The following is a 14,283-nucleotide window of genomic DNA, read 5'->3' as shown; positions in this document are numbered from 1 at the left end:
AGGAGCCGACGCTGCCCTGGAGGGAACTGCAGCTCTCCAGAGACGTTAGCAAAGGCAAAGGTATTTTGGGGCTGTTCGTGCCTGCTCATGGCACAGCTCATTGCTGGAAGAGCTTGTCATTGCCGGAAGAGCTTGGCCACACCATTGATAACAGCAGGGACTTTGGATGCCACAGCTATGAGGTCTGTAGAAGCTCCTTGCAAGCACTTAGCTTACACTGACAACTTGGATGTGGTCCCTTAGTTATGGTGATCCAATGGACCCCACTGTACACGGTGCTTCCCCTGCGCTGTGCAAGGAACCTGCTGGTGTTTGGGAGAACGGTGTGGGGCTGTGTTAACCTGGGCCTGGGTGTTAGCAGCACGTGCAGGCTCCTCAGGCCCAGGAACACAGCCACCACACCAACAGGATAATGTACAGTTGCTGGAAAAAGTGTTTCCATGAGCACTGGCTCCCTGGCTCAGCCCAGCATCGTCTCCCAGGACTGACCTTGTCCCCACAGCCACCAGCCCAACCAAAAATGGGCCATCGCTCCACCCTCACAAGGGGCTGTGCCAGCTTGGAAACCCAAGGCAGCACCATCCTCCCATCTCCCCTGTGTTGCCAGGGCAAGGAGAAGCCCTGTGTGGCTCCGCTCCACTTGGCCATCACAAACCTCCTGACAAGCACCTGGGCTCCAGCAAAGCACCTGTGTCTTTTTCCCAATTTTCCATCCACAGCAGAGTCTTCCTTTCCTTCCTCAGCCTGAATCCAGAGGCACTGCCTGGGAAATCATTTCAGTTTCCTTTCATCATTTGAGTAGCTACTAATTAATATGGGTCAGTCTTTCCCTCTCAGCACTTTTACTAAGCCATGCTTCCATCTCTTCTAGTGCCCTAGTCCTGATCTCCAACAGTCAGAGTTATATGCAGGGGAGTGGCCAAATTCACAGTTCTTCAGAGTCTTTTGAAGGCTTCCCTTGAACCATGTTGAATTTGGGTTAAACTTCTTGGGTTTTTTGAGTGGTTGATCCGCTCAAAGGTCTCAGAGCGGGTAGGTACCAGCAGCGAGCCCACTCAGTTTCTCTAACAGACAAACATAGCTGGGACCGCATTAAAGGTTGGTGTGTGCATCAGTCCTTGGGCAACAAAATACTCCCCCGTGGGCTTCCATCTCCTGTTCACCTCTGTCTCATCTGGGTCCTTGGAGGGCACTGGAAGGGGCAGCCCGTCTGCACTGGGGGAGGACACACAGCCGGGACGTGGTGCTGAGAGAAGGGTTTGAGCGTGGCCACCTGAGAGCCCAGCGGGCAAGTGCTGCCTGTTTTCTCCAAGCCCCATTATCTGTGACTCTTCTGGGGGTCATTTTGGCAGCTTTAAGACAAGGACTTACTGGGGGGCCCTCTCCTTTGACTATGGGCTTTCTGCCAGGCATGGTGCTGGCTGGTGATGCCGACCCCACAGCGTGGCTTCTGCTGCCTCCCTGAAAAGGCACGTTTTAAAAGTGGGGAAATCATTCCCGGAGCACACTGAAATTAACCAGCAAAAGGCAAATCCAGCACTTGTTTTCCCGTGCAGATACTCGCCCTCAGAAGACATTCAGGACCCCAGATATTTTCCCGGTGCCCCGCCGGGCGTGCAGCTAGCCATGCATAACAAATCCCACAGCCCCATCAATGGCCACCAAGTGAAGTCAAGCTGTTTGCCTGATCCATTCTGCATTGTTCGCCCGGCGTTTCCCACTTTGAACCAGGGCTTGTGGCATCAGGAAGTTAAAAGGAGTCAGGAGGGGAAGGCGGGGGGGGAAAGGGGGAGTGTTTCTTTTTAAAAGAGAGTGAGATTGGAGAGGAGGACACAGGCACTCAAAAACCCTGTCTGTGCTTGGTATATTAGGCAGCCAGTGCTCTTGGCTGGGAGCCCAGGCGAGGCTTTTGTAATCAAAACATGATCTTGTATGCTGTGCAACCAGTGCTGAGAAAGGCCGTCTGATGGCTCTCCTCTTTTAGCTCTGCTCTGGAATCCGCCGGGCTGCGCCGCCGATGTCCAACATGCACCGAGCCGTGAGTGCCGCCGCGCTGGGGCCTGGGGGGGGCGCGGGCCGGAGGGGTCCCTCACCCCAAAAAAGCCACCGAAGGACGTGCAGGGGCTTCCTTCAGGGTGGCCTTTCCCTGCTTGTCGCTTTGTTGGGGTTTTTTTTTTTCCCCTTTCCCGGCTGCCAGCAGGCACGGGGGGCAAACGAGCCCTACCGCGTCGTGGGGGGGTGCCGGGGGTGTGTTTTGGGTGCCGGGGTTTGCGTGGCCGTGGCCAGGGCAGGTTGCAGTGGCCGGTTCAGGACAATGTGTCTCCGGGGAGCGGGGGAGGCCGGGGCAGCAAACAAACCGAAACCCAGGCGGTGCTGGATGTTCCCTATCCCAAGGGTTTCGGCTGCAGCTGTCAAGCCAGAGGATATTAAAAAGAGCGGATGGATTTGCTGACGCCGAGGAGCGTTAGCGAAGGGCCCCGCTCCTCTTCCCTCCCCCCCACCTTCTGTCTTTCTCGCTCTCCCAACCCCGCTGCCTCCGGGGTCTCTCTCTGGAGGAGCAGGCGATGGGAGCAGTGTGTGGGGAAACGCTGCCTGCAGAGACAGCCCGGAGCGGGGCGTCCCTCCGGCCCCCCAGGAGCTGCGTGGGGGTGTCTGTGCCACTTGGGAGAGGGGGATACGACAGAACCAGGTGTCGTCATGTCATTGAGGCACGAAGCCGCTCGCTTCCCATTTCTCCTTTTTGTGACATTTTGATTTGCCATAGAAGGAGGCCTCTCCTCCTGCGGCTCCGTGGCTCGGCTGTGCTATCGAGGAGGCATCGGGCTCGGCTGCTGTCTGATTCACAGCCATGGCACGTTTGTTCTGCCAAAGCCATTTATAACTCCCCCGTCGCGGTGACATACGGGCACCGTGGTTCCCCGGAAGAGCTTGGCTCCGGGGAGGGCACGCAGTGGCCACTTTTCACCCCCAGCATCAGCCTGGGCACGGGCTGGGGCGGCCGATTCGTTCCAGAAGGGGAGGAGAGGGCACATCCCCCCGTTACCAGCCGGCTCAGAGCAGCAGCTGATGGGCAAACGCTGACTTGGCTTAACGTGTACAATGGGGGAGCCCCCGGGGGGGTCCAAACGCTGCTTGGCCATTCTGCACACAGCGGGGCTGTGCAGGCAGGGGAGCGCCTCTCGGCCACAGCTCCCCAGCACTTGCTGGAACAGGTTGTGTAGAGAGAAATACGTTAATGGCTTCGTTAATAACGGGGGCAAAAAGTGCTGAATACCAGCAAAACTTTCCTTCCAGGGACTCGTTTCCAGCTGGAAATGGAAGGACCCCCCTCCCCCCGGCACTAGCTGTGTTGCAACGTAGACAAAATGCTGACAAATGTGCAGTCTCGTGCCGGGAGGGAGAACGGCCCGACAGGTCTTTCCCATCCTTTGCCTTTCAAAAGAAAAGAGCACAAACACCACCTCTGCCGGGATTTTTAAATTCTTGCGAGCCGGCAGCCTTGTCAGCCCTCCTTCAAAGGAATGTGGAGATGAAAGGGGTGTGTTTGAGGGCACACACCGCTTTGATCCCACCCTCCAGCAGCCAACACCCCAGCACTCAGCGAACCTGCCAATTGAGGGCTCACAGAATGGCTTCTGTGCGGGTAAACACTGAATTCAGCGTTAATCAGCCTTGCAAAATGGCCAGGAAAGTGTATCCACCCACATATACAATACACTCACCTGGAGCGTACCCGGTTGATGGACGGTGGTGGAAAAGCGCGTCTCACTCTCCCCAGACCTTGACAAAATCCCATTGTCCCACAGGAGAATGCCTGGAGGAGGTTTGAATGTCCCCGTTGTTGCACCTGAACACAAATGGGCACCTGTGTCTGGCAGAGTGGCTCTTGGCAAGGGCTGTGAAATCAGCGCGGATAAAACACCCCTCCCTGGGGGTAGGAGGGAAGAGGCGCTCGTGCAGGGTCTGCTTCAGCAAACAGGGTCTCCTGCCTTTCCCCTCTCTGGTTCCCGACAATCAGCAACACCTCCTTGGTGATGGCAGCACATTTTCAACCTTTAGTCCTTTTTCTCCAAAAAATATGATGTACCCATCCTGTTGTACCTCTGATGTACCCATGATGTACCTCTCCCCCCATCCGTGGCCCTATTATGTGCAGATCAAGCGTAGATCTGCTTGATCAGAGCTGAAACCTAGTTACCTTTGGGGTGCTTTTTCATGTAAAGCCCCCAAAAGTTAGACCTAGTGTCTCAGGGATGCGGGATCATTCAGCTGGATCCCTTCCTTTGAAGGCGAACGCTGGCCATGGACACAGGGGACATTTGCAGCCCTGGTTCCCGGAGGCCGGTGACACTTTTGGGAGAGCAGGGATGCTCACCCCTGGCTGAGTTCCCACACGCTACCTAGAATTATTTTTGGAAGGTCCAGTTGCTCAAGCCTGCCCACATTCTTCCCTGGTGCCCGTCTCCCCAGTAGGTGAAAAACTTCCCATGTTAAGGAGGTGATTCCTACAGCTCATCTAAAATCCCGTACTTTCAAACAGGCAGGATATTCCCACCTGGGCGAAATACTACATGACCCATAAAAAATCAAGGGCCAGGTTCATCATGCCTTGATTCTGCCTTGCTCGATGCACTGGCACACTATAAACATACATCTCCAGGAGGCCAGAGCCCTTGTACGTGGCTGTGTACTTTCAAACAGGCAGGATATTCCCACCCGGGCAAAATGCTACATGACCCATAAAAATCAAGGGCCAGGTTCATCATGCCTGAATTCTGCCTCATTCGATGCACTGGCACACTATAAATATACATCTCCAGGAGGCCGGAGCCCCTGTACATGGCTGGGTAGAGTTCATAAATGTAGCTGGGAACATGCTCTCAAATAGCCATCCAGCCTGGCCTTGAACATGTAGCTGGGAACATGTCGTAGAGTCAAGGCTTCCCCTCCCCTGGGCTGTAGCATCTGTGGTTTTACCCTTTGCCTTCGAGCTTGGGCTTCACACTGTGTGTTTGCTGGGTTTGAGAAGGGCTGTGTAGACGGCACCGCTCCGTCCCCTCCTCCGGACCTGCGCCGCTCCAGCTTTTCCCCTGGTGACCTCCTTAGGACCGGGCAAAAGGCAGCCGAGGTCTCCAGGAGAAACCCTCCCTTCCCAGGAGAAAGGGCTTTGCAAGCCCGTTGGCTACCGCCGGTGGCCGGGCCCTGGGGATCCCGGCAGCCTGGCCCACGGCCAGCAGGACGGCACCCGGGGCATGGCGGGCCTCAGGGCCAGATCCCGTGTCCCCAGCTGCCGTGGCTGGCCCCTGACGTGGCCTTCCCCAAGGGAGGTCACACCTGCTATGTCATGATTAATGAAGGAAAAACCCCTCCTTGCCTGCGCAGAAGCTCTTCCCAGCCCGGAGCGCTGCAGGGCCTGCCGTGGAGGATGCTGCTGGGGGTTCTGCCCTGGGGGTGGGCACAGCCACGGGCCCTGAAGAGGGGAGGGCAGCAGGAACACCCGCTCGCAGGGAGGCATCGCGGGTTCGTCCCATGAAAATGGGGAAACCAACCATTGTCCTGAGAGTCTCGGTGTTCTTCTGAGGACAGGAAGCCACCAGGGATGGGCAAAAACATGCCTTGCCCATGCATTGCGAGCGAAAATGCTTTGCTGCTTCAGAGAGCTTTAATCAATTTTATTTCCCAATTAACCATCTATTAACAACCAATTCTGGTTTTAAAGAAAAATAAACCCAAACACACCCCTAGGAAAAAACACCCCTGCTTCCCTCCTCATACTACTCTACCCCATTTTTTGGTTTTCTGTCCCTCTCAGCACGGGGCACCCTGTGCCTTCGGTGAGATGAGGGCAGCACCAGCACAGGGGGTTCTCCCCTGGTGACTCCCCCTGGGTCCCACTCGGGTGGACCTCAGCACCAGCACAGGGGGTTCTCCCCTGGTGGCTCCCCCCTGGGTCCCACTTGGGTAGACCTCTGTCCCTCCAGGGGCTCCAGGAGAGATGGGGAGGGACTCTGGATGAGGGAGGGGAGCCCTAGGAGGAGGGGGAAGGGTTGGACCCTGAAAGAGGGGAGATAGAGCTGAGCTGTGGGGAAGAACTTGTTTGGTGTGAGGGTGGTGAGAGCCTGGCCCAGGTTGGCCAGAGAAGCTGTGGCTGCCCCATCCCTGGAGGGGTTCAAGGGCAGGTTGGAGGGGGCTTGGAGCAACCTGGGCTGGTGGGAGGTGTCCCTGCCCAGGGCAGGGGGTGGCACTGGGGGGGCTTTAAGGTCCCTTCTAACCTGAACCATTCTGTGACTCTCTCCTCCTCCCCCCAGCAGGGCCTTTCTGTTCTCCACCTCCTCCTGCGCTGGCCCCTCTCCCCTTCCCTCCCAGCCCGCTCCCCACGGCCGCCATTGCTCCCCGCGGGCTGCTGGGGCGCCTCGCCCCTCAGGGGTCTTAGGGGCACCACGGGCCCTCCTGATTGGCTGAGAGGCCCGATGGGCACTTCTGATTGGCTGAGAGGCCCCTTGGGCTCCTCTGATTGGCTGAGTTTTGGTGGGCGGCCCCTGCGGGAACTGGTTGGAACCGGTTGGAACCATTTGGGGGCGGCCCGTGGCCTCTCCCTCACAGGGCGCCCTGCAGCCGCGTCCTCGTGATGGAATCTTCGCCAGTTTTTCCCAGTATACCCATGAGACTGGGGTGGTTGAAGGACTAGGCTCGTAGAAGGTGTCAGGTTAGCACCGAGCAGGGGAGCGGGGAGAGTTTCCAGGGCTGGGGATGGAGGTGGGCACAGCTTCCTCTGAGCAGGCCCCACTCCTGCCCCAGGGTAGGGCTGGGGGCTGAGGTGCCCGAGAGCAGGGACTGACACCAGCCCCAGAGACCTTGACAGGTCTAAGGAGAGGACGGGGACGAGAGGGGCATGTGCAGCACTGGGGCCACAGAGGACATTGGCACAAAGAATCCTCTTTGCTAGCCCTCGGGGACCCTGGGTAGGCCTGTGGCTACACGGTGGATGTTTCCTCTTCACAGGGACACAGCCCTGAGGGTCCCCCAGAGGAGCAAGATCCAGTTGTAGCAGGATGGGTGACAGTTTCGTTCCTTTTGCTTCTCGATTCCTTCAAACTTTGCTGAGGCTGTGGGTAGTGTGCATCGCGTGTGGCAGCTGGATTTGATGCAGGGCAGATTTACAGCACAGGGGTGAATGGCAAAGGCAGCAGGCTGGGGGCAGCCTGTTGGTGGTTAGAGTTGGAATCCCAGCCGAACAGAAATCCAGGCCTGCAGTGCCTGCTCAGAGATTTGGGGTTCTTTCAGATGGGGAGGGACTCTGGATGAGGGAGGGGAGCCCTAGGAGGAGGGGGAAGGGTTGGACCCTGAAAGAGGGGAGATGGAGCTGAGCTGTGGGGAAGAACTTGTTTGGTGTGAGGGTGGTGAGAGCCTGGCCCAGGTTGGCCAGAGAAGCTGTGGCTGCCCCATCCCTGGAGGGGTTCAAGGGCAGGTTGGAGGGGGCTTGGAGCAACCTGGGCTGGTGGGAGGTGTCCCTGCCCAGGGCAGGGGGTGGCACTGGGGGGGCTTTAAGGTCCCTTCTAACCTGAACCATTCTGTGACTCTCTCCTCCTCCCCCCAGCAGGGCCTTTCTGTTCTCCACCTCCTCCTGCGCTGGCCCCTCTCCCCTTCCCTCCCAGCCCGCTCCCCACGGCCGCCATTGCTCCCCGCGGGCTGCTGGGGCGCCTCGCCCCTCAGGGGTCTTAGGGGCACCACGGGCCCTCCTGATTGGCTGAGAGGCCCGATGGGCACTTCTGATTGGCTGAGAGGCCCCTTGGGCTCCTCTGATTGGCTGAGTTTTGGTGGGCGGCCCCTGCGGGAACTGGTTGGAACCGGTTGGAACCATTTGGGGGCGGCCCGTGGCCTCTCCCTCACAGGGCGCCCTGCAGCCGCGTCCTCGTGATGGAATCTTCGCCAGTTTTTCCCAGTATACCCATGAGACTGGGGTGGTTGAAGGACTAGGCTCGTAGAAGGTGTCAGGTTAGCACCGGGCAGGGGAGCGGGGAGAGTTTCCAGGGCTGGGGATGGAGGTGGGCACAGCTTCCTCTGAGCAGGCCCCACTCCTGCCCCAGGGTAGGGCTGGGGGCTGAGGTGCCCGAGAGCAGGGACTGACACCAGCCCCAGAGACCTTGACAGGTCTAAGGAGAGGACGGGGACGAGAGGGGCATGTGCAGCACTGGGGCCACAGAGGACATTGGCACAAAGAATCCTCTTTGCTAGCCCTCGGGGACCCTGGGTAGGCCTGTGGCTACACGGTGGATGTTTCCTCTTCACAGGGACACAGCCCTGAGGGTCCCCCAGAGGAGCAAGATCCAGTTGTAGCAGGATGGGTGACAGTTTCGTTCCTTTTGCTTCTCGATTCCTTCAAACTTTGCTGAGGCTGTGGGTAGTGTGCATCGCGTGTGGCAGCTGGATTTGATGCAGGGCAGATTTACAGCACAGGGGTGAATGGCAAAGGCAGCAGGCTGGGGGCAGCCTGTTGGTGGTTAGAGTTGGAATCCCAGCAGAACAGAAATCCAGGCCTGCAGTGCCTGCTCAGAGATTTGGGGTTCCTTTCCTCCCCTCCCCACTCTCACTTTGTCTTATCCAGCTCTCGGTGTGAGCGGAGGAGAGGGAATATGAGATCCCTGCAGCATGCAGGTGCCACGCTGATAAGGAGAGCACAAAAACGCTGTTTAAAAATAAACCTGTAGTGCCTTGGAGATCTCAGCCTTGCCACCTTGCTCCTCATGCAAACGCCAGGCAGAGTCTAGACGATATGGATCTGCTTGCTGCAGTGGGTTGATACTCCTCAGCATTCATTTTCGCTAGACGCTGCTGTCACAAGAATTTTAAAAATCCAATTTGATATCCCCCTGTGGTAACCAAGGTGCTTTCTGAATGTAAATGGAGGGGAACTGATGTGCCTGAGAACACCTGAACCAACAGCAGAGAGAGGTGTCAATTACTGCATGCAGCCAAGCAGGGTGTTAACTCTGAAGCCTACCGACAGCCATCAAGGTGGGGCAGCAGCTTTTTGCTCTAACTGCCTCGTTGATCAACAAAAACTGTAAAAAAAGAAAAGGTCAGTTCTGCCAGGAAAAAATCAGTTTACAAGATACAATATTATTTTTAATGGAGGACAAACGGGAGAAATGGTGGGGAAAGGCTTACGCTTTCCACCCTATCCAAACAGGAGCAGGTTTCATCCTGTTTTGGTGTGACAACTGAGAAGATCTTCACTCCTTCTGTTTTCAGGATGCTGCTGTGGACGATGCAGTCTTAAGGAAGAAAGAACAGAAAGATGTTGAACTCGATAAGAAAATCCTGGCTTTGCGGAAAAAGAATGAAGCGCTCATACGGAGATACCAGGTGAGGCTGAGGGTTCTGACCTTCCCCAGCTCTGATTTGGAGTCCTCAGCTCACAGTGTGCAGGAAATGGTCAGCAGTGTCAGAGTGACTTTGTTATATATTTAATGTTTTAACGTCAGGAAGCATTTGGAGCAGGTGGGCAGAGCTCTGCCTTTAGCTACAGCTCCTGAATTGCGTTGGAAAGCAGGGTCATGCTGCTTGCCTTGCTGCTGCCGAGTCTCCTCTTGCCCTGCTGTCTTCCTCTGTCTGCATCACACCTTTCCCACCCCTGCACCTCATATTCGCTGACTTTCCTGTCTGTCCTTCCCAGTGCCTCCTGCTTATCCTCCTGGATGCACAGGTCATTGCTTCCTCAAGACATTTGATAGGTTTATTTCCCCTACCAGGGCAGTGGTATCAGTTGAAGCTCTTCCCTGGCCAGTCCCAGTGTTTCCATGGAGCACGGAGGTGTCCAAAAGAGTTCCCATGAAAACACAAGGAAGATGAAGGCAAATCAAGGCTTTAGCAGGCTGTTGGTTACTGCAGCCTTACCCTCTGTATGAGGAGGAAGTGCTCCAGCTACACCCCCGGGTTTTTTGATCCTGCCTTGGCCAAGAGAGTCTGCCTAGTGGCCTGCAGGAGGTAGCCAGCCTGGCTTGTATGAGCTGGTTTGGGTGACATTATGGTGACCTGGAGCTCTCCCTGTGGGTGTGTTTACCCTTCTCCACGAGTGTCTGCATATGGCCGTGCAGAGCAGTACAGAGGGTGCCCCTTGGCTTGTCTGGGATGTTCTGCCTGTGCCTGAGGCCACCTGGCTTTAGGGGCTCTTTAACATGTGCCAGCTGGGTGGGCAGTCTGGAGTCTGACAGCTGTGCTGAAAGCCCAAAATCCAGAGGGCACTTTGTGTCTTGGATCCAGAGCTGAGAGATGGGAGTGATGCTCTGGGCTAGGCCTTGCTTAGAGGACATTTCCTTTGATACCACAGAAGCTATTTTAGACCTTTTCTGGTGGCAGCAAAAAATGGTACCTGGTGGAAAGCAATGGGAAAGGTCAAATGCCACAAGCAGCTGGGGGAGAGGATCTCTCACCCCCGGATGAAATGCTGCCCACCTGCCACCACCCCTTGGCTTCTAGGAGAAGCTGCCTAGTAGATAGCCAGATCTCAGCCACCTTCCCTTGGCCACAGATGATGCCCTGTCCCCAGACTGGCACAGGGACCATGGCTCCTGTGCACAGTTCTCCCTTTCTGCAGACCTGGTGTGTCTTCAGCCTCTGGGCTTGCTTCCCATTGCATGTGCTGTGACCACAGCAGGCACTCTGAGCCAACAAGAGATTTACTAAGGTGCCTGTGGCACAGTGGCAGGTAATGCAGGTCACAGCTGCCTGTGACCCCTCCCAAGGGCACACGGATGAGACACAAGTTGGTCCACTCCTTCTTAGAGGTGGGTCCACTCAGGAGAAATCCTAAATAGGAAAATGGACATCTATAGGCATCCAGGTACTGGCTGATGATAAGGATATATATCTGTTTCAGGAAATAGAAGAGGACAAAAAGCGAGCTGAGCAGGAGGGAATGGCTGTTACCTCCAGGAGACCCAAGCAAGATGGACTCATGATTACTATCACCAAGGCTCACAATGTAAGTGCTGCCTCTCCTTCACCATCGGCCAGTTCTCACTCCAGTCCTGCCTCAACAAAGTGACATTTCTGAGAGGAGTAGCCTCCACAGCAAAGCTTTTTCAGGCGTGGGACATAGCTCCTAAGCCCTCAAAAGAGGGTGTAAAAACTGGAGAGGTGTGTGCTCAATGTGATTTTAACTGATCAATGTAAATTTTTCAGCCGTGCCCAGGCACTTGTACCCAGACACAGATTAACAAACAAGTAAATGAATGTGTGAACAGGCAGCCTTGGCCCTTGGTTGCTTTGGGGCTTTCCACAACTGGGGAAAATGCTGCAAGTGCCAGGCTTCCTTCCTAACCGGACTGGATCTGTGTCTGGCAAGCCCTGTCCACCCCTCCTGGCAGTGTGTGGCTTGGTAAATCATCCAGCCAGTCCTGCTGGAACCCCTGGGGAAAGTCCTCTGTCAGAGCAGGCCAGCCCATCCTCAGAACTGCTGGGTTGTTAGATCCAGCCTAGTGCATTGCTCACGTCTCAGCCATTCCCTGGCCCTTGCCATTCTCCAGAGGTGCATGCACACGTTTTTCTCTCATACAGGACCTGAAAGATGCAATTACCCAGACTGAACACTATGGACAAGATAGCCCAGCCCTCTCGATGGTGAGCACCACCCTCAGGAGCCAGCCACTTGGCTTCCAAGGCCATCTCCATCAGGACTTAGGCTTTCCTGATGTAACTCAGAGTGCTGCAGAAAGAGATGAGCATGACATTTGTTTCCTATGACTCTGGCATTTTAGTCTGAAATGTCAGATTTGTAAGTGCAAAGGATTTTCCAGACCCGCTGTAATTGTGGGTTTTGCTGCTGAGCAGACAAGGAGCCCCTTGTTCCCTAGGAATGTCACGGCACCGTGCCGGGCACAGAGAGCGTCGCTGGGGCAAGGCCTCCCTTTTCTGTAGCTGGGCCCCCTGCTCATGGGCAGGTGTGTGTGGGGAAGGGAATCACATCGGTGAGCTGAGGGGCCTGAATTTGCTAATGGAAATTACTCATTTTCCAGGACAAAAGGATTGTGAGCGAAAAATGGGGGAGCCCCTGTCCTACGAGCCCGGGGTTCGGCATTGGCAGCGAGGAAGAGGAGGAGGAGGAGGAAGCAGATCATATGTTCACATTCAGGATGGGGAAGAGGATGCAGCTGGCTGTTACCATGGACAACAAAGCCAAGGTGAGCAGGGAAGAGGTTTCCTCTTACACTGCAGCCTCTTGACTTACAAAGGAGCTTCTGTTCTGCCTCTCACTTGAGCTTTCTTCTCAGCGTGTCCCCCCAGTGTCTCATCTCCAAAGGAATAGTCCCCTTCCTGCTCCTTTTCTGTCATTTCTCAGTCCTTAAGCACAGCATCATCTTCATCTCGACTTGCCACGCACTTCCCTCCCCATGTCTGACTCATGGGAACCAGCTCCCAGGCTTCCTGAACCCCTCATGCTCCATCCATCCACACGGAGCTGGTTCTGAGAGATCCATCACCTCATTGCCCTCCTGGGCCACCAGTGGGTTTGTTAAACTGTATTTCTGTGCCTGGAAAGGGCATGGAAATGAGCAGGAGCTGGGGCAGGTTTAGCTGTGTTACTGCCCAGCTATTCCCAGGGAGGCAGCGACGTTTGGTGGTAAAACCAGCATCATTTCTCCTTGTTGCTGTATCCCAGGAAGTCCTAAACACAGAGTGAAAGCAGAGTCACAAGGGTATCTGTTGGCGTTCCCAGTGTGATGAGCACAAAGTGTGACACAGTATTTGCAGACTTAATTAAAAATTGTGCAAACCAGCAAAAGTAATTGGAAACGCTACTTAATTTTTTAAATCCCCAAGCGTCCCTTCCTGGGCACTTCCCTGGACACTCCCGTGTGGAGTCACAGCAGCACTGGAAAAAGGAAAGAGTGGCAGCAGATGGTGCTCCCCTGGGTCCCCCTTTAGGCACGGCAACGGGCTTGGCCCACAGAAGGAGAGTGGGCTCTTTGTGACTGAGGTCCCAGCCAAAAGCATTCCCCAGCGTAATGAAGCAAAACCCCATCCTTCCTGCTTCCCTGGTGCTTCGGGGTAGGAGCTCTGAAAACCTTGGCTGTAAACAAAAGGCAAAGACACATTTCTCCCTCTGAGGCAGCTTGGAAATATTTTTCTGATTTTGTGGCTTGAATACCTTTTCATTTCTGTTTCTCCATGACCTAGTTACCCTTTCTTTCCACGAAGAAACAGGCCACAATCACTCTGCCATTATGAAGTCATTATATGCTTCCTTGAAGGAACTGAATCATTTAGTAAATAATGCACCTTTCAGGATGATTTTTCAGGAGAAAGTGTCTGAGGCCTCTCATTTCCTTTGTTCCAGATAGATTGCTGGTAGCGCGAACATCCCCTTCAAATGAAATCTCATTCCAGCACAAGCAAACCACCTCCTGATGGAAGGGGAAAAAATTCTGGTTTTTCTTAGAAGAGAGGGTACATAGAAATCTCACCATCCTCGTTACTGACTGAGCTTTGCCAATGAGATACTTGAGAGTCTCCTCCAAGGTTTCTGGTCTCTGTGTAGCTCTGCATGGGGGGCTTCTGTTTGAGGCAATTGCCTTTGCTGAGTGAGTGGCTCCCGCAGGCAGGCTGTGTCCCCTGGAGCTAGAGCCGTAATTTATAGCTCAGAATTCAAGTCCTGGATGGGGATTTGTATTAGCACAAAGCACTGGCAGCTGCATCCCTTTGCTGCCTTAAACTCTGTGCCAGGGCTTTTCGGTGTGGCTGATTAATAGACCTCTGAGATTTTTCTGCTGGAATCACAGAAACCTGTGTGGAAACTCCCTGTAAGTTCCCTCTTGTATGGTATATATGAATTTGCTTGCATTCAGTGCCTTTCCCAGGCCTTAGCAGCCCCCCAGTGTCTCCTGAGTGTTGGTGTAAAGCACAACCCAGCAGCCTGACTTGATGGCAGAGGAAAACTGATTTATTGGTGAATGTTCCAGTGGCATCAATCCAGAATCATCCTTTAGTTACTTTAAATATAGTTCTCAAAATGGATGAGTAGGAAGAGCATGGGGCTCTTCTGGGCGAGAGGGGAAAAAATTTATTAGTATTTTGGTCAAAATTGTGTTTGATATCACATGAATTACAAGCTTATTTGTGGCTGCTGCCCCGTTAAGGTGTCCTCTGGGCTGCTGAAGATTAAAAGAGAAGGTAGATAATTTGCTGCAGCTTCCCAGCGAGCAAGGACTCACCCAGTGTCCCTGGAGAGACTTGCTCAGTGACGCTGGGACAACCAAAGGGGCCGTCCCCAGCCTTCCCGTG

The 14,283-nt window shown here is 54.8% G+C and overlaps 1 protein-coding gene across 2 annotated transcripts in view; it reads left to right on the top strand.

The window, feature by feature from the left end:
* Nucleotides 1-1,826: 1,826 nt before the first annotated feature.
* Nucleotides 1,827-14,283, top strand: part of LOC106887256 (chromosome unknown open reading frame, human C15orf52) — a 51,472-nt gene continuing 39,015 nt past the window's right edge. Inside the window, exons 1-5 of one of the 2 annotated variants that reach the window (XM_014940708.1) lie at nt 1,827-2,038; nt 9,253-9,366; nt 10,880-10,984; nt 11,560-11,622; nt 12,018-12,182. In XM_014940708.1, the coding sequence (XP_014796194.1) occupies nt 2,018-2,038; nt 9,253-9,366; nt 10,880-10,984; nt 11,560-11,622; nt 12,018-12,182 (468 nt within the window). In that variant the 5' untranslated portion in view covers nt 1,827-2,017. The remainder of the gene's footprint in view (nt 2,039-9,252; nt 9,367-10,879; nt 10,985-11,559; nt 11,623-12,017; nt 12,183-14,283) is intronic. The other variant, XM_014940709.1, reaches the window with a different exon arrangement.

The sequence above is a fragment of the Calidris pugnax genome, unplaced genomic scaffold (assembly GCF_001431845.1).
Source record: "Calidris pugnax isolate Ruff unplaced genomic scaffold, ASM143184v1 scaffold98, whole genome shotgun sequence".
NCBI lineage: Eukaryota > Metazoa > Chordata > Aves > Charadriiformes > Scolopacidae > Calidris > Calidris pugnax.
Note: the sequence above shows the minus strand (reverse complement) of the source record. Positions and strands in the feature narration are given on the sequence as shown.